Source organism: Epinephelus fuscoguttatus, linkage group LG24, assembly GCF_011397635.1.
Source record: "Epinephelus fuscoguttatus linkage group LG24, E.fuscoguttatus.final_Chr_v1".
In the NCBI taxonomy this organism is placed as follows: domain Eukaryota; kingdom Metazoa; phylum Chordata; class Actinopteri; order Perciformes; family Serranidae; genus Epinephelus; species Epinephelus fuscoguttatus.
In genome coordinates, this window is record NC_064775.1 from 5,356,709 (window position 1) to 5,380,493 (window position 23,785).

The window sequence follows — 23,785 nt, forward strand, 5'->3', positions numbered from 1 at the left end:
TACTGTGAATGCTGCTGCATCATTAAAAGTGGTCACAAAACACTCGCTGGCTTTTATTGTGAAGCTAAGTGCGTTGCAGTCACAATCAGAATGATTTTTTTTTTTCATTCGGCAACATCTTATCTCATCATTACAACATCAGCATCTCGTAATGAGGTCATTAGGATCTCATACGAAAACATCAGGATCTCATGACGACGACATCTTGTGTTTCGCCAGAAAAAAACACAATGTATTGGTCACAAAAATTAGCGCTTATGTTTATTTATTTGTAAATGATTTAATGGTGTTTGACACAACAGTCTGAGTCGTCAGTGGTGGAAGGGAATTGCGTACTGTAGCCTACTTTTGACACACAATTTTGACATACTCATACTTTACTCGAGTATTTCCATCTTAAGCGTCTACATACATCAGCTTCTCTGCATTTATTTGACAGTTTTTACATAAAAAACATATGATACTATGCAGTATTGTACTAGTAATCTAAACAAAGTATTTCAACACTCAGTGATGATATAACACTTTGAAAAAGCCATTTGCATACTGAGCACTTTTGTTGCTTGATGTACATTTTGTTGAGCTTTACTTTTACTTAAGTAACATTTTGAATTCAGGACTTTAACTTGTAAAGAAGTTTTTGTGGAGGTACTCCTGCCAGCTTCTCATAAGTACCTCATAGAACCCCTCTTCAAAATATCTGAACTATCCCTTTAAGTAAAGGATTTAATGTTACACCGCTGTTAGTCGTACTCGTCATGTAATGAGCAGTTTTTTTTTTTTATGAATCTCTTGATGATAAAAAACAACAACCTGTTGAACAGGTTTATACATTCTGGTGTCTTCAGGCTCCAGTCTGGAAGCTTTTGTGTGACTCAACGCTTGAGGATGTAGTTTCAGGAGTACACTGTGCATCCTCTGTTCAGCTGTTTCAAATGTTTCAAAGATTTGTCTTTTGCCTTAAATGAAACGCCGCCGGGCGGACGAGACAAACCCTGCAGAACGGCGATGAAAAATCAACAACACGCCTCTACAATCCATTAAGTCGCTTTGCAAACAAATTCAGTAATGTGGTGATGGTCCCTGCACAAACACAGAATGGGGCAGATGGGGAACATTATAGAATCATTTCTGTTTGTAGATTTACTGCGAGCTGTGTGTGTGTGTGCTTTTTCCTCCTGATTTGCATTTACTTTAGACTGTAACCATTTGGCTGATGTTTTGACAGTGAAGGAAAGAGCAGAATAAATCCCATTTCATCAATAAACTGAGCAACCAGGCAGCCTTTTCCCCGTCAAAGTGTCTGTTGTCTGATTTTTAAGGTATTTTAAACCAGTTTGTATGAGATTTAATCCAACATGTAGCGTCCTACAGAGAAGCATTTGACTGCAGATGATCAAAAAACACAAGCACATATATGTCAGCATCTCTGAGTGTTATCGAGTCATAAACGGAAGAAAAAAGGATAAACTGTGACACAAATGTTGATTATTTGTGTGTTTTTCTTCCCAGAGGAGATTCTGCGCTCACACTTGGCTCACTGGTGGTCGCCTGACGGAGAGCGACTGGCTTTCCTCACCATCAACGACAGCTTGGTTCCCAACATGATTCTGCCCCAGTTCACCGGCAGCACCTACCCCAAAGGACTGCAGTACCCTTATCCTATGGTAAGTCTGCTGCAAGTTTCCATCATTAGCTTCACCAAGCGCAAGCCAGTTTGCAGCTAATCATGCAAACTATTGGACCAATCATCCCAGTATTTTGCGTTCACATTTATGAGTGTATGCTCAGTGATTCACCATTGTTGAGAAACCTCTTTAATTGACTGTTTTATACCGTCCTTGACTGCTGACTCATCACTCCTATTAACAGTGGCTGGAAGTTTTACGGAAGTTGGCTATAAACAACAATCTTACCGTCTGGTACAGGCCGTGTCTACTCAAATCGCAACCCAGTTTAGATCGCCACTCTGACCACCTCTGAGCTACCACAAATAAGGGCTAGTCAGCCAGCTAGCTAACATAGCCTGTTTTGGTTTACCCCGTTACATCAATATACAACTACTTGTAAATTTAGTACTGCTGCAAATCTATTAAATGACTACTTGACTACTTATCACCGCCACAAATATACGCTACATTCATAACACTAGAACGCCCCACAAAACAGCTGCTATCACGTTAGTTCAATGAAATTGGTCTTCTCTTCTGCTAGAGCTATCCTTCGGTAAAGTTGACCAGATGTAAAGAGGTGGACACATCTGGATTCGCACGGGGTAGTCGTGATCTCCGTCTGATTAAACCACGGATGTATGAGGAAATAAACTGGATTTGCGGTAGCTTGGAGGTGGTCGGAGGTTTCCATCAGGGCTCTCCGAATGCGGAAGTGGGCGTGGCGATCTAAACTGGGTTGCGATTGGAGTAGACGCTTACAGGCCAAACTTTGACCTCCTTTGTGTCACAAAAACTGACATCCGTAGAATTAATTACTCTCTAATTTTGAACGAGAGCACCTGCAGATTATTGCCATATGCAATACGAAATGATCCTCTTAAGTTAGGCACGATATGAAATTAATTAACCCCTGTTTTTGTTATTTTTGCCGCCGTCTTGACTGTAAGGAAGCCAGGAGGGACAGTTCCAACTGGTTCTGCCACATGGCTTCGTACCCCACCAGGAGCGTTTTGCTTGCCCGATATTGTAGACTTACAGATTTCGTTTATGTTATCATTTTTCTTGATATCTGTGCTTCATGTACTGTTTGCAAATTACATGTCATATCCGAGTCCTTCTTTCCTTCCGTGCTAAAAATTACAAGTAAGCCCCAACGTTTGATTTAAACGCAGACGGCGCGTCTCTGATTTCTTCCTTTGGTGCCTCCATCTTTGTTTTGATGAACTTCCTGCCAAATGCCGCTGACTGAGACCTCTGCTGACCTCACCGGAAAAAAACAAAACATCAGCACCATCTAGTGGACCGAAAAAGCACCAAATATTGTATTAAAATATGTATTTGCAAAAATGAAAAGATGGATTCTTGGCGTCCATGTATCGATAGAATATCACCACTCAAAATATTGCGATACTGATTTTTTTCCCCACCGCTAGTGCGTGCTCTCACACTATTCACTATTCTACGACAGCATACGACCACAACCGATTTCACACGGCAGCTTTATAATATTTTACTTGAAACCCCATAAACTAACTCCAACGTAGAGCTAAAAAAAACCTTGGATTTTCTTTTATTTAAAACAAATGTGAAATTTGTCCTCATATGAGCAGACAATTTAAATTAACTTATACGGAGTCAAAAGTTGATAAATTAGTTGGCGCCCGCACCTCATGTATGAAAGGCTGAGTCCTTATCGCAGCATTTCGGGTCTGACTCAGACCCGTGGCTCTTTGCTGCACGTCATCCCCTCTCTCTCGCCTTTCATGTCTATCTTCAGCTGTTCTATTAAATAAAGGCAAAAAGCAAAATAAATAAAATTAAAAAAAGGTTGATACACGAGTATTTATTTGGGTTTAAACTGAGTTTTTCTCTCAAAGACACCCATTTTCTCCTGATAAATATTGCCAAATTACAGAGTTCTTCTCAGGAAAACTTCAAAGCAAAAGCATGAGACATCAGATATGTAATTAATTTTAACCTGTAAAATTAACTGCCACTGATTTTTTTTCCTGCTTTAATTGGAAAAAAAAAGATTAAACTAAAACATGCACACAGGAGATTCAAAATGTAATTTTCTAGCTGTAGCAGTTATAAACTAAAATTATATTAACATTCTGGGAACAAACTTGCCTCTGGCACACTCACAGAAATGGTATAGTGATGTATTGATTTCCAAATACGTGTGATAATAAGATTCTAATGTGTGTTTGACACTTTCAGGCCGGTCAGGCGAACCCTGCCGTGAAGCTGTCGGTGGTCAACCTGTTCGGAGCCACACACACTCAAGAACTGCAGCCTCCTGAGCAGCTCAGGCTCAGGTGACACACACACACACACACACGAGAACATCAGCAGTAAAAACAAAGACGCAAAGTCTGACTGTCCTCTCTGCAGGGATTTCTACGTCACCATGGTGAAGTGGATCAGTGATACTCACCTCGCAGTGCGGTGGGTCAACCGACCCCAGAATGCTTCGCTGCTGACGGTGTGTGACGCGACCCTTGGAGTCTGTCTGCAGGTGGGTGACACTGCTGACTGTGTGACACTGTGTTATTCTCTTGCATGCAACATACAAGATTCAGATGGACTACCCTGTATGTATAGCATGTATATCGTATAAACGTGTTTCAAGTCGGATTTTCTTGTGTTTAATTCAGAGACACGAGGACTCTTCAGAGACGTGGCTCTCCCTGCAGGTAAACCTCAATACAGTCCTTCCTCATAACATCACCGCACCGACTTTATATACTGTGTTATGCTCACAGCAATATCTATATGTGACATTATTAAGGGAAGAACAGAGCGGGAGGCATTCAAGCATAAAGTGTGTCACCCCTGTTTGTCTCTGCAGAGACAGGAGCCGCTGTTCTCCAAGGACAGGAGCAGGTTTTTCCTCACGCTGCCCGTGAAACAAGGAGGCCAGGGAGATTTCCACCACATCACAATGTTCACCAAAAAGGTGACTCCAGAAGGACTTTTTGTTGTCGTCTCCGTGCAGAAAATGTGTCATCTAATAAGTCACTATACGAAGCACAGCAGCAAAGGATAAGTGGTGTATTTTATTTTCTGGTTTCAGTTACGAAGTGATCAGGACGAAGTTCGACACTTGACGTCAGGAGACTGGGAGGTGACAAAAATCGTAGCGTACGATGAAAACAACCAGATCATGTACGTCTTGGTTTTGCTTCTCACATCAACAAACCACTTTAATCAAATTGGTAACTCCTTAAGTTTTCTCCTTAAGTATGATACTTGCGAGCCGCGGGGTTCATGACTGTGTAAATCTGTGTTTACTGTTTCTGCCACAGTAGCGAAGAGAGTCGTGAAGTCAGACGTATAATGGATCTCTGACCTTGTCCTACTTTCTCCCCACACAGATACTTTCTGAGCACAGAGGACTCTGCACAACAGAGACATTTATACAGGTAAAAATACCCTCAACAGATTAATCGCTGTATTTTTAAAAGTCGTTTGCTCATTATTTCTCCAGCGGTTTCCTCTGTTGTGTCTGTCCTCCAACAGTGTGTCCACCCTCGGCCTGTTTCCACGACGATGCCTCACCTGCGGACTGAAGGAGGACTGTTCGTTCTTTGACGCCGACGTCAGCACCGATGCACAGCACGCCATCCTGCACTGCAGAGGTCGGGGACAGTCAAAGAAATCAGCCCAGTGACCAGAAGAAAATGTTGGCTTTTAATGTTTCTGCAAACCACAGATATGTTACATAAGTATCACATCAACGTTCCTAAAGAGACATAGATCTGATTACAGAGCCAGCTGCCAAGCTGCAGACCACACATCCATACCACCAACAAACACACAGTCCGTTGTTTTTTAGCAAGTCATCACTGTGTGACCAAAAGCATTTGCTTTAAAGGAGACATCGGTGCTCTTCCAAAGGCAATTGTGCCACCTGAAGCTATTGGTTTTTAGCAAGTCATCACTGCATTTCCACCGACGACTGTGTGACCAAAGGTGGAGGTGGAGCTGCTTTTCCAGCTGCAATTGCGCCACCAAAGGCAGGTGTTTTTTGTGAGCCATTGCTGATTTTCAAACGGGGATTATGCCACCAAAAGCCAGTACTTTTTAATTGAGTCATCACTGCATTTCCAGCGGGGATTGTTTTTGAGGGAGACATCACTACTCTTCCAGAGGCAATTGTGTTATCCAAAGCATTTGTTTACTGAGTTATCACTGCATTTCCAGCAATGATTGTGTGACTGAAGGTAGGTCTTTTTTGAGTGGATCATCACTGCATTTCCAGCGGTGATTGTGCTACCAAAATCATTTGTTTTTAAGGGCGACATCACTGTTCTTCCAAAGACAATTGTGCTATCTAAAGCATTTTTCTAGTGAGTCATCACTGCATTTCCAGCAATGATTGCGTGACCAAAAGTAGGTCTTTTTTTTTCCTGAGCCATTGCTGCATTTCCAACGGTAATTACGCCACTAAAAGCCAGTATTTTTTTAGTGAGTCATCACTGCATTTCCAGTGGTGACTGTGCCATCCACTGCAGGCATTTTTTAGCAATCACCGCTGCGTTTCCAGCTGAGATTGTGCTACAAAAATCATTTGTTTTTAAGGGACACATCACTGTTCTTCCAAAGGCAACTGTGCTATCCAAAGCATTTTTTTTTTTACTGAATTATCACTGCATTTCCAGCAATGATTGCGCAACTAAAGGAAGGTGTTTTTTGTGAGCCATTGCTGCTATTCCAACAGCAATAGTGCACACAGAAGCAGGTGGTATTTCCAATGGCAAATGTGCCACCAATAGTGGGCGTTTTTTAGTGAGACATCCCTGCATTTCCAGCTGAGATTGTGCTACCAATTTCATTTGTTTTTAAGGGAGACATCACTGCTCTTCCAAAGGCAATTGCGTTGTCCAAAGCATGTTTTCACTGAGTTATCACTGCATTTCCAGCAAGGCAGTTGTGCTATCCAAAATCATGTTTTCGTGATCATTGCTGCTTTTCACTGCATTGTTCAGCAAATCCAATCTATTTAGCAATCATCATGACACTGCAAGCGTTTTTAAGCCACTGCTGTTTTTCCAGCAGCGATTGTGCCACCAAAAGCGGGTGGTTATTAGCAAGTTACTGCTGCATTTCCAACAGCGATTGTGCTGCCAAAAGCATTTGTTTTTAAGTGAGACATCACTGTTCTTTCAAAGGTAACTGTCCTATCCACGGTGGGTGTTTTTTAGTGAGCCATTGCTGCTTTTCCAATGGTGAGTGTGCCACCAAAATCAGGTGCTTTTTAATGAAACATCGCTAACGGCTATTTTGTCACAAAAAGTGGGTGTTTTTTAGTGAGCCATCGCTATATTTCTGGTGATGTTTGTGCCAAACAAGTTGGGTGTTTTTTTGCAAGTCATTGCTGTACTTCCAATGTGTAATGCAAATGTGCCACCAATAGTGAGTGTTTTTTAGTGTGACATCACTGCATTTCCAACGGCGATTGTGCCACCAAAAGTGGATGTTTCTGAGCAAGTCGTTGTTGCATTGACAGTGGCAAATGTGCCACCAATAGCGGGTGCTTATTAGTCAGACTTCAGTGCATTTTATGCAGCAATTGTGCCATGTAATTATGTGTTTCAGCTGGCCATTGCTGCATTTCCAGCAGTGATTGTGTCACCAAAACTGGTGCTTTTAAGCCAACTATAAATGGGTTTTCTGCCCTAAAGATAACCTCAAGTTACCAACAGCATTCTTGGTATGCAAAGAAAAGAAAAGTTTCAACATATCACTGACATAATAACATACAAATGTTGCATATCTGTGGTTTGCAGAAATAACGCACAACATTTATTTTGGTGAATGGGTTGAAGAAATGAAACATGCTATCTCCTGTGTCTGAGTCAATCTAGTAGATAACAAATGATTTTAAAATGTGTTATTCTTTCCAGAATTAGGGTAGTATAAGCAAAACTAGAAATGCTATATAAACCTCTGTATTAATGCTCAAGCCTTACTAAAATGAATGTTTAGTTTCCTTTACCAAATACTTTCTGAAAGTCAATGTAGTTTTTGTGACATGTTATGTAAACATTTGCATCCTCTTGCCTTTTCCATTCAGTCTAGTCTTCCAATTTTAAATGACGGCATAATGAGCAGCCTGAAACTTTGGAAAAACGTCTCTTAACCTCGCAAATAAGTCGGAAATGTAGCTTTAAAGGGTGGAGATAAATCAACATATCTTATTACATTCATTAAAACAGCTAAAACAATGTTTTATTCCCTCCCTTTGCAGGTCCTGGAGTTCCAGCTGTGTTGCTTCTGAGTTTCGATGACGTGGACTGTGAGTGGTCTTTATTCTCCGTCACATGAAACCACTTTGTGTTTATGTGATGTTTGTGTGGGCAGGCAGATGTGCCTTTCCTCGAAAATGGAAAGCAGTGTGCAGCAATTAAGCATCATCATCTCATTTGTATGAAAACATCAGCAGCTGTTGGATCTGACGCCGTGCCAAACCGCACAGGCAATTTGGGCATTTCAAGATGTGTTTTGTATTGCACTTTAAATATTCATCATCTATTTATCTCCACAATTGTTTATTTTAAGATGGCGAACAGTTGGTACTCCTGTGCACGCTCACAAAGAGGAAAATTAAGTTGAAAAAAATCTGTGAAAATATGACAGACTGCTGATTCATATCCAAGAAACACTCAGCTCCAAGGTGATGCAGCGAGAGCCTCAGATATTGAAGAGTACAGTACGTGTACAGTATAGAAAACCTGCCGACTATGTGGATTAGTGGTTATGAAATAAAAATGGAGGCATGCCCTTCCATCGCTGCAGCCTCTGCTGAATATTTTATGTGATGTTATCTTGTCCATAATGTCTTTATTCTTGTATCACTGAGAGAAAACATGAACACATGAGAAGAAATATCAATGTTTAGGCTTCATACAAGTAATAAATACTGATCCAGTATCGTCCACAAAAGAAGTTTCAATCTCTGATGATTTTTCATTTCACAGCGTACTTCATCTTAGAGAACAACCTCCCTCTGCGGTCGGCGCTGGAGACTAAAAAGAGGATTCAGAGTGAAATCCGGATGATCGCTAATGACAACTTTGGTACAAATAATCTGACTAATGAACGATATGAGTGTGTTTGCACCTGTCTGTCCTCTGCTTCACCTCTCCTTCAGCTAATGTTTCTGCCTCGTCCTCCCAGAGCTGCCTCTGAAGCTCATCTATCCTCCTGACTTCTCCGAGTCCTACCTCTACGGCCTTCTCCTTATTGTGTAAGCCCATTCCACTTTATTACATTTACATTTTTGTACCATTTAGATTCACCGCAGCACCGTGAGCTTCAGAGGACGGCTCAAAGTGAGATGCTTCTTTTTCTACAGGAGTTAGAAATGGAAATAAAAAGCATGTTAGATGAGAAAATGTAAATGTAGCACAACGTTCACAGTTTAAGAAACTTCTTGAATGTCCTATCACCTTTTTCTGTATGCAGTTTCTGCAAACCACATTTTATTTCCATGTTTTATACGTATCATATCAATGGTTTTAAAGTGACGTAGTGTCTGAGCTGACTGCCTTCGTGATGTGGAGGGATGGTGTGGCACCTAGGCAAGATGCCTGCCAAGCTGCAGACCACTGTTCTAGAGCAACAACCAACAAAACCAATTGTTTTGTGTTTCCTGTGGCCCTTCAGCCCCCTAACGCTGCTGTATTTTAGGGAGGGGCTGCACCTTTCCAGAGGGTTTCAGCCCCAAAACATTGATGTCATTTTGTAACCTGTTGCTGTGTTTCCTGTGGCCCTTTAGCCCCCAAACGTTGGTGTTCTTTAGGGACCTAAACGTAGATGTTTTTTAGCCATCTGTCACTGTGTTTCCTGTGGCCCTTTAGCCCCCAAATGCTGGTGTTTTTTAGGGAAGGGCAGCTCTTTTCCAGAAGCTTTTCAGCCCCCAAATGTTGATGATTTTGGTCACCTGTCACTGTGTTGCCTGTGGCCCTTTAGCCCCCAAACCATAGATTTTTTTTCGCAACCTGTCACTGTGTTTCCTGTGGCCCTTTAGCCCCCAAATGCTGGTGTTTTTTAGGGAAGGGCAGCTCTTTTCCAGAAGCTTTTCAGCCCCCAAATGTTGATGATTTTGGTCACCTGTCACTGTGTTGCCTGTGGCCCTTTAGCCCCCAAACCATAGATTTTTTTTCGCAACCTGTCACTGTGTTTCCTGTGGCCCTTTAGCCCCCAAACACTGGTGTTTTTTAGGGGAAGGGCAGCTCCTTTCCAGAAGCTTTTCAGCCCCCAAACATGTTTTTTTTTAGCAACCTGTTGCTGTGTTTCCTGTGGCCCTTTAGCTCCCAAACGTGGGTGTTCTTTAGGGATGCATCTCCTTTCCATCAGCTTTTCTGTCGCCAAACACAGATGTTTTCTAGTGACCTGTTGCTGTGTTTCCTGTGCCCCTTTACCCCCCAAATATTGGTGTTTTTAAAGCAACCAGTCGGTCTTTTTGCAATAGCATCGTTTTCAGGTGTTTGCCACATCAAACCTTGCATTCTTTTTACCCAAAATACCGTGGTTACAGGCCCACTGGCTCAAATTTATTTACTCTGGGGAGAATGGTATCTGTGACTGCTGCAGGTTAAGCACAAGGCAATTTACAGAGGACAGTTTCAGTAACTCAATGGACCATACAATGGGCCAACCTGACTATTCCATCACAAATCTAACCTTTTTCCAAAAAGTGCTTCACATTTACGAAAAAAAAGATGATGAAAATCATTTGAACCAACAACAATGTTTAAAACAAGAGTTTATCGGTAAATAATAAAACAGTCTGTTTATTCTGTGTTTATTGTCACAGCGGCAGTGCTCCAGGCGGCCAGGCGGTGACAGAGGAGTTCAGGCTGGACTGGGACTCGGTGCTGGTGGAGTCAGAGCAGGTCATTGTAGCTCGACTCGACGGCAGAGGATCCGGGTTCAGAGGTCAAAGGTGCTGAACATTCACATGTATATGTTTCAATGTGTTAAGTACTTTTAGAAGTCTTTCTTTTGTCTGACTTTCATCCTTTTTACTTGTTGTCACCTCACAGGGTTTTACAGCAGGTCCATCACAGGCTCGGCACAGTGGACGCAGAGGACCAGTTAGCGGCTCTGGAGTATGTGACACATTTTGTCCAGTCTGAGTGCATTATTTTAAGCTCACTGGGAGTTACTTTGTGTCTGGTTTGCAGTAAAAATGTTATTTTTAAAGCTGATTTTTGGCTCAGCTGCGACGTCGGCAGGTGGCCACTTGCTCTGTTGCCATTCAGCGGCTAACGAGCGGAGCTACATGCAAACAGCCACCGCTGCAACTAACAACTTACACAGATCCATTCAACAGCTCCACCGTGTACAGTCAGACTCACACGGCTGATTATAATATGTACAGCTGAATTATAGCTCACAACTCGTACCAATGGCTGCCGCTGAGCCGGTGTGTCACATCTCGTCTCATCCAACAAAAACAAAACACAGATTTCGTCTTAGTTTTTATTATTAAGACCTATCCTTAGCTTGTCATCGTCTCGTTTTCGTCAAATTTCCGTCATAGTTTTAGTCAATGAACTGATGAAGATACTTTAGGGTGAAGATGAGCTTTATTTGTGTTTAGAATAAGGAATATGTTCTGTGCCTAGACAGAAAAGTCTGCTGCTTTCAGGTTGTTAAAAAGTTTGAGAATTGCTCAACAGAACTACTTTGAAGAGCAAAACAAGTTGTGTTATTGCACCGCTTTTTATCTTATTTTTTTCTTGTAGAATTACTGTCACACGTTTAGATTGTTACAGACAACAGAAAGTCTTTTGAAAGAGAAACCCTGGATTCAGTCTGGCAAGTTGCAGTGGGTATTGAAAATGAATTTAGTCTGCAGAATGAAAAAGTAAACGTGTGTGTGTGTGTGTGGAGATGGGAGGCCTCCTGATTGTCAAGACGAGGAAAATAGATTCTGTCTGAGAAGTACGATTCTTCTCGCTGTCATGGTAAACATTAAAGATCAAGATCAGATTCAAGAATAAAGTTGCAAAACACACAAGTGCAAAATGCTGTTTTTTAGGTAACATAGTAGTTGGTGCTTTTTCCCAGCAGTTATTGTCAGTAATTCCTTGTGTCTGTGACCTTTGGCTTCCTCACGCTGACCACCCAACTCATGTTATGTGTGTTAAAATGAATTCTCTGTGTGCCTCAGGTACCTGACGAAGCTGCCGTTCATAGATCGCACTCGTGTGGGAGTCTTTGGAGAGGTTGGTCTGTTACACTGTGAATTGATCACATCATTAATCATCATCAGTCATTAACGTACATGGGATAATTTGTAAAGACCATAGAAAAGTCTTTAAAATAAACCTAACTGTGTGCAGTAGGAATATGTGTTTCTGCTGTCCTCTAAATCAGAGCGTATTTTTATATATTCAGGCATCAAAAACAGTTTTCCGTTCCTCCAACAGGACTACGGCGGCTTCCTCACACTGACCATGCTGAAGTCAACTGAGAAGCTGATCAGATGTGCTGCGGCTCAGGCTCCTGTCACTGACTGGTCCATGTACGGTGAGCGAAGAGTCGAATTAAAATCACATATCTCCTCTTCTTTAATTCACACAGCAGGAACATGGAAATATTTATTACTTCTGCCGCTGCGATGTCTTCATCCTACATGCTGTATTGTCTGGGTAATGTGACTTTAATTATCCTATGGTTCCACTTTCGGGAATTCAGGCTTATTGAATTTTTAGAATGAAAAGCTTTCTTCATTTCTGGAAGCGTCGGCCGAGTATCGCTGCTCAGCGGCTGTCTGTGATTATAGTTTAATAGACTGAAGTGTGTCTGTGAATCCTCTGCTTCCTGTGTTTCTAACAGAGCAGGAAAATTATTTAACTCAGTGTTTGGATGCTTGAGGCACACATTTGAAACAGTTTCTCTGATGTTACGTGGAAAAATCTCTTTTACAGGTGGACTGAACATAAAGAATAATCTGTATTTAAGTTTTTAAAGTGTCAGCTTTTTTTTTTTTTCCATAAATCTACACATCGTAACCTCTTCTCTCTTCCAGCTTCTGCATTTTCGGAGAGATACCTCGGCTCACCTTCAACTGAGGAGAACAGATACCAAGTGAGCTGCTTTTACTCATCATCCATCTGCTGCTGGGCTTCGTTTTATTTGATCTTAAGTCCCAGATCATATCTTATCCAGCAGCCAGGTGCATACAATTTGGTGTAGATTCAAGACACAACTCTAAATCAACTTAAAAGAATATAGTTTATGAGAAAATGACAAATCTTCTCTGTTTGCTCTGGTGCCCTGGTCTCGCCCCACTTCTTGTCCCCTTTTGCACTGTCTGACATAAAGCGCATCACTTCCGGTGCACCTGCACGGTAAAGTCGCCACAGACACCAGAACTCCCGTTTACAGAGGAATACAGAGAGCTTTCCCTGGTGGCATAGACTTAGGGCCCGTCCCAATACCCCCCTTAGCCCTACCCCTACATTTGCGCGTTCCCGCGAGGGGTAGGGGTGTCCCAATTTCTTTTTGCGTGTAGGGGTAAGGGGCATAACGAGGGGTAGTGGGTATGAAACTAGCCCTTCGGAGCGAGGGATTTCAGATGCTGACTTGCCAGAGAGGGGTAGATGTCACCATGGCTACCACCGAGCAAGAGACGGGGGAAAAAAGTTTTTATTGCTATTCACGATGTCTAGATTGGAGTTGACAGAAAGCTAGCCTGCTAGCTAACATTACCGTCATCAGGGGGAACTGCCCATTGGTCCGACATCCCATTGTTCCGACCATATTAAACCCATTGTTCCGAAGTCCCGTTGTTCCGAAATCATCATGATGCCCCGTGGTTAAGGTCTGGTTAGGTTTAGGCACAAAAACCACTTGGTTAGGGTCAGGAAAAGATCATGGTGTGGGTTAAAATGAAAAAGAAAGTGACAAACACATAAGCTGTGAGCCTGCTCCGCCTCAAGCCTTTCCCAGCTGACCCAGAGCTGGTCGCGGCGCACCATCAAGGCAGAAATACGCCCTCCGGGAGCCGTTCAGCACCGCGGACCGTCGGACTAATGGGATGTCGGACCAATGACATGGACCCGTTGTCAGGTTGCTTGTTTGCTAGCTAGCTAGCTAGCACTATCTGGCGTCTGTCATCTGTCCTGTTCTGCAAAATTGTCGGATTTTTCACATTACGATAAAACACCAACTAGGTAGCTAGCAGAAGTCCCCTGTCGTACATATCATTTTGTCGTCTGTCATTCATCAAACGAAGCGTGATGAATACAGCAAACGCGATCGGTAGGATGAACTCAGCTGGAGACTCCATTGTAGATGCCGGTTGGAAAAGTAGACGGCTCGCAGCTTCTTGTTTAAAATAGTTATGTATGCTTGAACGTAACCGACACGGTGACGTACTGAGTGGTGTCCCAGTTCATAGGGAAAGATTTCAACCCCTACCCCTCGTTGCTTCATTTCCAGGACCAAGGGGTAGTGGGCAACGGCTAGGGGTAGGGCCAAGGGCTAAGGGGTAGTGGACAACGAGGGGTATTGGGATTGGGCCTTAATCAGCAAAGTGTGAACTCGTTTGGCAAAGGCTTAAATGTACACTACACTGCTCTCAGTTTATCTGACAAAGTGTAATGGCTGAGCGAGTTATAATACTTGAATTACGTTGGTTAATTTAGCATTTTGACTTAGCAGTTTGTTCTTGCATTGCCACCACCACACAGTGTAAAAATATTCAGGTTGTTTTTTAAGAAACAAGCAAAGAATCATGATTTTTATGTAGCAGAAGTTTTCGTTTGGCTTCTTTTCCATCCTGTAAATCATCTGAGACCCCTCAGGTTTATCTCATGACCTTTGGAAGAGGACCTGACCTACAGTTTGTAAATCATTGCCTTGGAGAAATAAATCAGAGTGCACGGGAAACCATGTTGGGTCATATACTTGAATGGAGCCATGACTAAAAGACCACTGGTGTGCAGCTTACAAATTAAAAACTCCAAATATTAGTTTAAATTCCTTAAAAAATTACTTTTCCTCCTACAAAATCTCTCTTCCTTTATGGCGAAGAGGTCACACAGCCTTCTAAATCTCACTCTGCTTTGGTTCACTTCACAAATAAAAAGGAAAATGTTGCCACCAGCAGTTCAGGCAGTGCTCCAAATCCTGTCCTTTGCAGCAACAAGGAAAAACACACAAAAATGAAAAATAGAAAATTGCCAGAGGTGGAGGCTAAAAAGAAATCACACAATTGTCCTCTACGTGAAGGTTGCAGTCAGAGTGTATTTTTCTAAGTGGGTTGCCTGTAACTGGGCCGGCTATTTTTGTGACTCTCACAGCAGGAGGGGAGGTGGGGGTCTGCTTTTAAATGACATCCCGAGAAGAAGGAGAAATGTGGCACAATCTGATCAGACGATAATCAGCGGGCCCATTGTCACTCGTCCCCTGAGACTAACGGAGCAGCAGACTGGTTATAAAATGTCCAGTTGTTGATGTGCAGTGGCTGACAAACTGGAAAAATCTTCCTGGTTTGAATCCCAGCGGGGGAGAAACAGTGAATGACGAGATAAAGAGGTTTAGATATTTTCTAATATAACAGCTAGCATCCACACTCCCCTGAGCAATACATCTAAATTCAATCTGGCGGCTTGTTGCAGAGAATAAAATACAAGATACTCACCAGCTTCTCTGCAAATGTGAGCATGAAGTACACATTTTTATTTCTAGTCAGGCTGCTTCACACTGGAAAGGCTGAGTTGCTATCGAACCATCCATCCATGACCTTTCCAGGACCTATTTTCTGTCCTTAGAGTTTCACAATCACATCAGGAAGTACTATGTTTGTGTACTTGAGTATTTCCATTTCGTGCTACATTATACTCCTACTGTGCTACATTTGACAGCTGTAGTTATTTTTCAGATTTCAAGAGTACTTTGACATTTAAGGAAACTCTTATGTTTGGATGATAAATATTAGAATACAGCCGGTTAGCTTAGCTTAGCATGAAGACTGGAAGTCTTTACGTGTGTGTGTCCAAGGCTGTTCATTTAGTCTAAATTACATTTTGAGAGTAACTTGCCCAACACTGTTAACAGCAGGGCAACAATTTTGCATTTTATGGAAGGTTATGCATGGGACTATATCTTGGCTTGGACCATTCACATTCAGCCTGTTCTCATTCCCAACTCGCCAAACAGCGCCACACATTTCCTGGAGGTATGATGCGCTGCCAGCCAGGCAACGTTGGGTTGTAACACCGCTAATGTAAAGAGCTGGAAAGTCCCTATGGTGTTGGATCCGACAAACCCTTTAGTTTCACTCGGGTGAATATTAAGCTGCACAATGATGCACCTAACCACATGCTTTTGTTGCACAAGGAAATAAACGTAAAAATTAGGTGTTTTACCTATGTGATAAGTTTATTTTGAAAAAGACTTAATGCTTCGAACAAGCAGAAACTTCAGGCTTGCTTCAAACACAGCCTGGCTATCTCTTTCCTACTGATTCCAGTCTTTATGCTAAGCTAAGCTAAGCTAAGCTAACCAACTCCTGGCTGTAGCTTCATATTCACGTATTTTATTATGCATCCACACTGGTGATAGCCAAAGCCGGCAGCTTCTGTACACCTGTCCATCCCTCCCATTCTCGTGAACGCGTTGTTTCTTAAAATTTGGCACAAACGCTCACCTGGACTCAAGAATTAACTGATTTGAATTTGATGGTCAAAGGTCACTGTGACTATGTGTCCATCTTGTTCTCATGAGCGCGATACCTCAAGAACACCTTGGGGAATTTCTTCAAATTTGGCACAAACGCTCACCTGGACTCAAGAATGAACTGATTAGAATTTGATGGTCAAAGGTCACTGTGACTATGTGTCCATCTTGTTCTCATGAGCACGATACCTCAAGAACACCTTGGGGAATTTCTTCAAATTTGGCACAAACGTCCACTTGGACTCAAGAATGAACTGATTAGAATTTGATGGTCAAAAGTCACTGTGAATATGTGTCCATCTTGTTCTCATGAGCACGATACCTCAAGAAGACCTTGGGGAATTTCTTCAAATTTGGCACAAACGCTCACCTGGACTCAAGAATGAACTGATTAGAATTTGATGGTCAAAAGTCACTGTGACTATGTGTCCATCTTGTTCTCATGAGCGCGATACCTCAAGAAGACCTTGGGGAATTTCTTCAAATTTGGCACAAACGCTCACCTGGACTCAAGAATGAACTGATTAGAATTTGATGGTCAAAAGTCACTGTGACTATGTGTCCATCTTGTTCTCATGAGCGCGATACCTCAAGAACACATTGGGGAATTTCTTCAAATTTGGCACAAACGTCCACTTGGACTCAAGATTGGTTGAAGGTCAAAGTTCACCATGACCTCACAAAACATGTTTTTGGCCACAACTCAAGAATTAATTTGCTGATTGTGACAGAAGATGTCCATTTTACATACAAAACATGATGAGGTTATTAAATATAATGCATTGATAGAGAATTTATCTTCCAGGCATCCAAAGTCCTGACCAACATGAAAGGTCTGCAGGGAGGAACTCTGTTTCTGGCTCACGGCACTGCTGACGGTACACACATCTCCCTCTGTTCCCCTCATGTGACAGTTTTCATTGTAAGAGACAGGCTGTAATTTTCACAGTAACTTGTGATATGTGTTATTAAAGGTAGGCTGGTGGTTGAGTCCTTTTTTAAATGAGCCACTTCATGATGCAGAGCATGAAAACCTGACCCTGATGAGAGCCACAGCTTTTATATCCAGCAGTGTGAACTAACCCTGTCGACACTTATTAGCATGTCTTGTTTTACTCCACAGCCAACGTTCACTTCCAGCACTCGGCAGAGCTCATTAAACACTTGATAAAGATCGGAGCCAACTATACTATGCAGGTAAATAAAAAAACAACTTCAGTCTGTAACACTGTTTCAGCACACTGGCATATATGTGGAGGTAGTAGTTTGTTGCAGAAGATACTTTGCAGTCTTGAATCGTGAAGAATATCCTGTTCCAAACTGCATTGGGAAAACTGTATTTTTAAGAAAATCACCTCGTAAAAAGCATTGTTTTATATCGCCTGTTTTTGTTTCTTTTGTTGTTTTCGGAACAGATCTACCCAGACGAGGGACACTTTCTGTCAAGACGCAGCCGGATTCAGCTGACTCACTCCCTAATTGCCTATTTCCGAGGATGTCTACTTGACGCATCATCATTACTCGACCAACAACAGCGGGATGATGAGTGAGAGGCAGCGTGGTTGTTATTACTGGACCGTGTGTGTTTAAGAGTGTATGTGCCCCTGGTAGACTGAGCGTGTGTGTGTGTGTGTGCGTGTGTTTTATACCTGTAGCACAACATTTGATGGACAAAACAAGCTTCTTCTCAACATATCAGTTATAGTTTCTATCACTCATCAGCTCAGTAGACTAAAGCTCCTACAGTCGGCTCTGCTGTCAGGTGTCATGATGACAATAGAGGTCTATCAGAGAGATGTTGAGTATGTGAAATGTTGCCTCTGTCTCGCTGACAGAACATTGAAAGTGTTAAGGTTTTTGGTTTGATGGCGAGATTTTAAAATTCTGCAGAATGTGGGGGAGGTTTGGAAGAGGAGGTCATAAAATCTGAAAAGTGATTAACTTGCACAGGAAAGTACATCTGTGACCAAAACAACACTCCCAGCTTCTCAAATACAGCAGCTTGGTCAGAAGCCCTACGTTTCAAACTATGACACCCTAGGTACCCCTCTAGCATCAGTTTTGGATCCACAGGGACAGCGGGTCAGTTTCTACTCGTTAGGCCTAGTTCAAACCAAAGATTTTAGAACATGGCAGAGAAAAGTTGAAGCAGTGTGAGCGGTCTCAAACCGGCTGATGGTGTCATCTGCAACTCAGCTGGTCAAATCGCCGACAGCTGGTTTGGCATGTCACCTGTTTCGACAGCCAATAAGCCTGTAATGGAGATGCTCGTTTTGTTTGACGTTTCATCACTTCTACAAATGCAGCTGTAGCCAGTATCTCACTATCACTATCCTCATTCACATCTTAAAAGAAGCTACAAATTATACTCAGCCACAAAATAAACCTGAAAAGCTGCAAATCAGAACAGAAGTACAGAGAGTTGTTGCATAGCGATGATACACCATCTCATCTAGTTGCACTGGTGTGAACCGGCAGGTTTTTAGAACGTTGAAGAACAGTGCATTGCAAGTAGTTGCCTGTTTCAACTTATCCTGTTGCGAATGTTTGTTCTGAACTGGGCATTACATGCATAGTGTCTTTTCAAAATAAAAATCCATGGTCACAGGTAAAGTAGGTTCCATCACCAAAACTACTTCAGGTTTAGGCAACAAAACTACTTGGTTAGGATAACAATAAAGAAGCGGTGGGTACGGTATTAAAAAATCCATTCTCAAGTAAAAATGCAGTTACTCTCTTAACCCTTTGAAACCGGAGAAAATTGTCTTGATTTGTTTTAAAAACATGGGAATAAAGCAGCGAGCAATAAAGGACGAAATGACTTGCAAGAAATTGGTGAAAAGAGAAAATCAAAAACAACAAATTCTAAAAAAAACAAAACAAGAAAATTAGTAGGAAAAAAGTTAAAAACTAACAAACAAGTACATGTAAAATAATTATGTAACATCAATTAAAATGTAATAATAATAATAATTATAATATAGTTTTTCCCCAATGTTTCAAATTTTTTCTTTATTCAAGAAATCTGTATACAAAAAGGAGAAAAGAAAATGAGAACAAACGTCATAAAATTAAAAGCAGATACACTGGATCGCAGCACATAAAATAATTAGCAAGATCAAATAAACAGAAAATAATAATGAAATCCTTGAAAATAATCAACAACTTAAACTAAATCTGAAATCATATAAATAAACCCTCCCACACACCCCCTACCTCAGGGACCTGGACATTTATATAATTTTCTAAATCAATTTTAATTTAATTTAATTTAATTTAATTTTAAAAAATGGGTGTTAGCCTGTCAGCAAATATTTTGTAGGGCACGGGGAAACGGAGATCTGTGTGGGTACATGAGACCCGAAAAACAAGCGTGGGTCATGGGGAGTACCACCAGTTGGTCCAGGAGCTTCTCCTCCATGATGGTCGTTTGTAGGCATATTTTAGGATGACTTGGGGGCAGTTTGACAACCTGCTGTCTATCTTCAAGCCTAGCATAACAAAAATTAATATTAACTCTGGGAATTCCATAACAAAATTATTTGCATATTCTATATAAACTATAAAAACTGGCAAGAGAGAAAAACAAACAGGAGTTACACACGAATTACTGGCATATAATTACATGAGATAGATACAAATTTTGGTGTTACTTTTCATCGATATACGTACCAACAGTGCATGAGAACATACAAATGCTAAAGGGTGCCTTGTGCGTCGACTGCCACTGACCAAGCTACTGTATTTGTTGCCATGGAAACAAGAACAGGCTGACAAAAAAACAAAAAACAAAACAGTCCTGGTTCACTCAAAATAAGAAAACCAGTGTGTCATGTTAAGTCTTGTATACAAGACAGATACAGATATGGTGACAGATGTGTGAAGTCATTAAACCTTTAATTAGGCAGCAATAGAGTAAACACGTACAGTATTTATTACACTGTCTCCTTGTCAGTATTAGCTGAGATTTATTTGTTCTTTTATTTTTTTAACATTTCACACCAACTTTTTTTCTCAAGGTTAAGCTTAAAGGGGCAATTGATTTTTGTTGTCCCATAGTGCAAAATGGTCACTATCGATCTGCAGTAGCTTAATGACATTGTTGATGAATATGTTTGTACTTTATTCTTAAAACAAATCTGCAGCTGATTATTTTTCTTTTTTTTTAAATGAGGATTTATTGTATAGCTTTGACACCTGGAGTTCGCATTCTGCTGTAATGTACTCATATCTCGTGCAAATGCCATTTCATGTTATAATAGTTGCCTGGTATTATTCACAGTTTAATTTTCTATGGTTTTATATTTTCTACTGGACGCCAAAATGTTTCTGTCCTTCGCTGAAAAAAAAAAAGTATTAATATTATTTTGGTTTTGTAGACTTGATTTGAACTCATGTCCTAATTTATGAATAAAAAATGTGTCTTGATGAATTAGTGCCATTGCTCCTCACTTGTTCATTTCCACCAGGGATGTCAGTCTCAGTTATTTTTGCTTTTGAAAGGCCATTAACCAATTACTAACCGGTTAATTTTCAAGGAAAAAAAAAGACGTGAAATGCGAGAGGTTTTTTCTTTTAGTCCGGAGCTCCTCTGGTCTTTTGGCTGTTCTGCACTGAGCACGACCGTGGTCGGGAGGTAGCAATGGCCGAATGAGCGTCGCCACAGCCATTCCAACTGTTTGGCCACTCCGACAATTGGCTGCAAAGCTCGGCATGCTTCCAGACCTGGTCTCACTCCGAAGTCATCGAAATGCAGCACTTGGGCAGTGACTTGCAGCATCCCCTATGTCGGAGAAACACTGCAGGACATGAACGCAATTAAAGGCAAACAAAAGTCCGAGTAGGGCCGGTGGATGGGTCCAACAAACCCTAACTTTCACCCAGGAGAGCGCCGTTTGTGTCCTACAAGATTATAAAGCCAAACCCTGTTCTTTTTTCCCAAACCTAACCACGTGCTTTTGTTGCCTAAACCCAACCACATGTGTTAGTTATTGAAGGCAAAAAATATTCCATTCTCAGTGTTGTACCGACGCTTTTATTTTGAAAGAGACTGAATGCAAACTGTACATCACCTGTGAAAACAGAGGTGTATTTTGAAAGAAGACAATGCATGTAACGGGCTGAAGTTGACACGGCGTCCCAGGAAGTCAACATTCAACACACCCACGGTACCTTTTACGTCATATCTGGAACTGGAAAATCCATGACCGAACGTCGATATGTGACGAGGTTGGAACAAGAATGTGTGAAGCTAAATTAACCTATAGACCGACATGAGCAACCAGTCAGAAATATTCTCAGTTTTTTAATAGTCCCTACTTTCCACCAACTCAAAGTTTTGTTTGGAAACACTCCCAGGTTATGGTGTTACCCAGGAAGCAGTGCAATAACAGGCATCACAAAAAATGTCCCTCATATTTGCAGACAATTAACTATCGGCCATTAATCTCAGTGATAAGAGGCCTGATGCTTTCAGAGGAGCTGACACGTGCTCAGTGTCTCGACTTTAATTTTTAAACCATTAATAACACATGAAAAGAAAAACTGTCCATCTCAGATTGTGATAATCCCCGAACGCACAGCTATCGGTTGCCATGCCAACGTGCTGGGTAGCCTCGGATACTCTCTGATGCAACGTCTTCAAAGGCGTGTGTCTGCTGAGCCGCAAAGAAACCCACCCGCTGAAGCGCCCCACTGCCTTTGCTCTGTAACATTTGACGCCACCATTGAGGCCAATTTATAGAAGCAGTCTGTGAAGTCATGGTTATTGTTTTGTCTTGGGGTTTGTTCTGTGAGTTTGACTAGATTTTTTTTTTGTTTTTCTGGGGGGAAACATTGCGGGTGAGGGGGGATTAAAGAAAAGCTTTCTGTATTTATTGGCTGTTTTGATATTAAAGAACAGTGAATAAGCCACGAAACCTTTTATGAGTCTTATTTTGGACGCTTTTAGGAACAGAAACCTGGATTGTTATGGACATTTATGTGATTAGATACTTATATCCTTTACTTAAGTTTCCCACTTCCTAGTGCTGAGAGTTGCTCCTTGTGATGAAAAAAAATCGTATATATCTTACTCTAAATTCTTATACAAACCTTTATTTAATCACTGAGATGGAGATCTAATTTTCAGGTAACCGCAGCGTATAAATCAGTGATCAACAAATCTTAAAAATAGCCTTATGAAAGTAATTTAATACAATAATAAGGCAGTTAAAACAAGCTGAAAAACAATCACGATTGGAACCGCAGTATCACACAGTTAAATTTCTTCCAAATACACTACAGACACATATATGACTTCATTTATTGTTCACATTATCAGTTTGTCCCTCCCCTCCTGTCCTGCAGGTGTTTCCCATCTCCAGTCATCACCTGACTCCCTCACTTGCTCCCAATCCGCTCGTTAGCGTCCCAACCACCGTGCATGCTCACCACCCTCCTTCAATTCTCCACCAGATATGAAACCTCTCTTTTTCCTGAGTGGCCCTTTTCTCACCAGTTTAGACTCAGTAAGCATTCATTGTGTCCTTATGCTGAAAAGTGACAATGGCATATCCTGCTGTGTTTGTTGCAATCCAAGCAGGTATTTTTTCACAAGAAGCCAGGACATTTCCAGCCGTGTTAGTGGCGATAAACGCATATATTTTAATGAGTGTTTGGGACATTTTCAGGTGTGTTTCTTGCAACCAAACTGGGCATTTTCTAAGGACAATTTCCAGCCATGTTTATAACGGCAAAAGTGTATATTTCTTTTAACACAAGGGACATTTCCAGGTGTGTTTGGAGCAACAAGCGTTTTTTTTTTGTTTTGTTTTTTTTTTTTGTTTTTTTTATGGGGGTTCAGGACATTTCCAGTCATGTTTGTAGTGACCAAACTGGGCATTTTTTTAACAAGAGTTTGGGACATTTCTGGTCGTATTTGTAGCAACAAAAGCAGCGATTTTTTTTTTTTTTTTTTTTTACGACAGTTTGGGACATTTCCAGTCGTGTTTATGGCACCACATGCAGGTATTTTTAACAACACATCAGTGCATTTCCAGCTGTGTTTGTAGTGACCAAACTGAGCATTTTTTTATCAAGAGTTTGGGACATTTCTGGTCGTATTTGTAGCAACAAAAGCGGGGATTTTTGATGACAGTTTGGGACATTTCCAGTCATGTTTGTAGTGACCAAACTGGGCATTTTTTAACAAGAGTTAGGGACGTTTCTGGTCGTATTTGTAGCAACAAAAGCAGGGATTTTTTGATAACAGTTTGGGACATTTCCAGCCGTGTTTATGGCACCACATGTGGGTATTTTTAACAGCATATTAGCGCATTTCCAGCTGTGTTTATGACAACCAAACGAGGTATTTAAAGCCAAAACCTTATGTTTTCCTAACACCAAGTGGTATCTGTGCCTAAACCTGA

The 23,785-nt window shown here is 41.4% G+C and overlaps 1 protein-coding gene across 2 annotated transcripts in view; it reads left to right on the forward strand.

The window, feature by feature from the left end:
- Positions 1-22,219, forward strand: part of LOC125885170 (inactive dipeptidyl peptidase 10-like) — an 89,620-nt gene extending 67,401 nt beyond the window's left edge. For both annotated transcript variants that reach the window (XM_049570672.1, XM_049570673.1), the window contains exons 9-27: positions 1,513-1,667; positions 3,894-3,991; positions 4,068-4,191; positions 4,331-4,369; positions 4,525-4,632; positions 4,750-4,841; positions 5,051-5,098; positions 5,196-5,314; positions 7,927-7,974; positions 8,657-8,755; positions 8,856-8,925; positions 10,498-10,626; positions 10,727-10,792; positions 11,860-11,914; positions 12,119-12,218; positions 12,721-12,779; positions 17,182-17,254; positions 17,500-17,573; positions 17,792-22,219. In XM_049570672.1, the coding sequence (XP_049426629.1) occupies positions 1,513-1,667; positions 3,894-3,991; positions 4,068-4,191; positions 4,331-4,369; positions 4,525-4,632; positions 4,750-4,841; positions 5,051-5,098; positions 5,196-5,314; positions 7,927-7,974; positions 8,657-8,755; positions 8,856-8,925; positions 10,498-10,626; positions 10,727-10,792; positions 11,860-11,914; positions 12,119-12,218; positions 12,721-12,779; positions 17,182-17,254; positions 17,500-17,573; positions 17,792-17,926 (1,691 nt within the window). In that variant the 3' untranslated portion in view covers positions 17,927-22,219. The remainder of the gene's footprint in view (positions 1-1,512; positions 1,668-3,893; positions 3,992-4,067; positions 4,192-4,330; positions 4,370-4,524; positions 4,633-4,749; positions 4,842-5,050; positions 5,099-5,195; positions 5,315-7,926; positions 7,975-8,656; positions 8,756-8,855; positions 8,926-10,497; positions 10,627-10,726; positions 10,793-11,859; positions 11,915-12,118; positions 12,219-12,720; positions 12,780-17,181; positions 17,255-17,499; positions 17,574-17,791) is intronic.
- Positions 22,220-23,785: the final 1,566 nt, after the last annotated feature.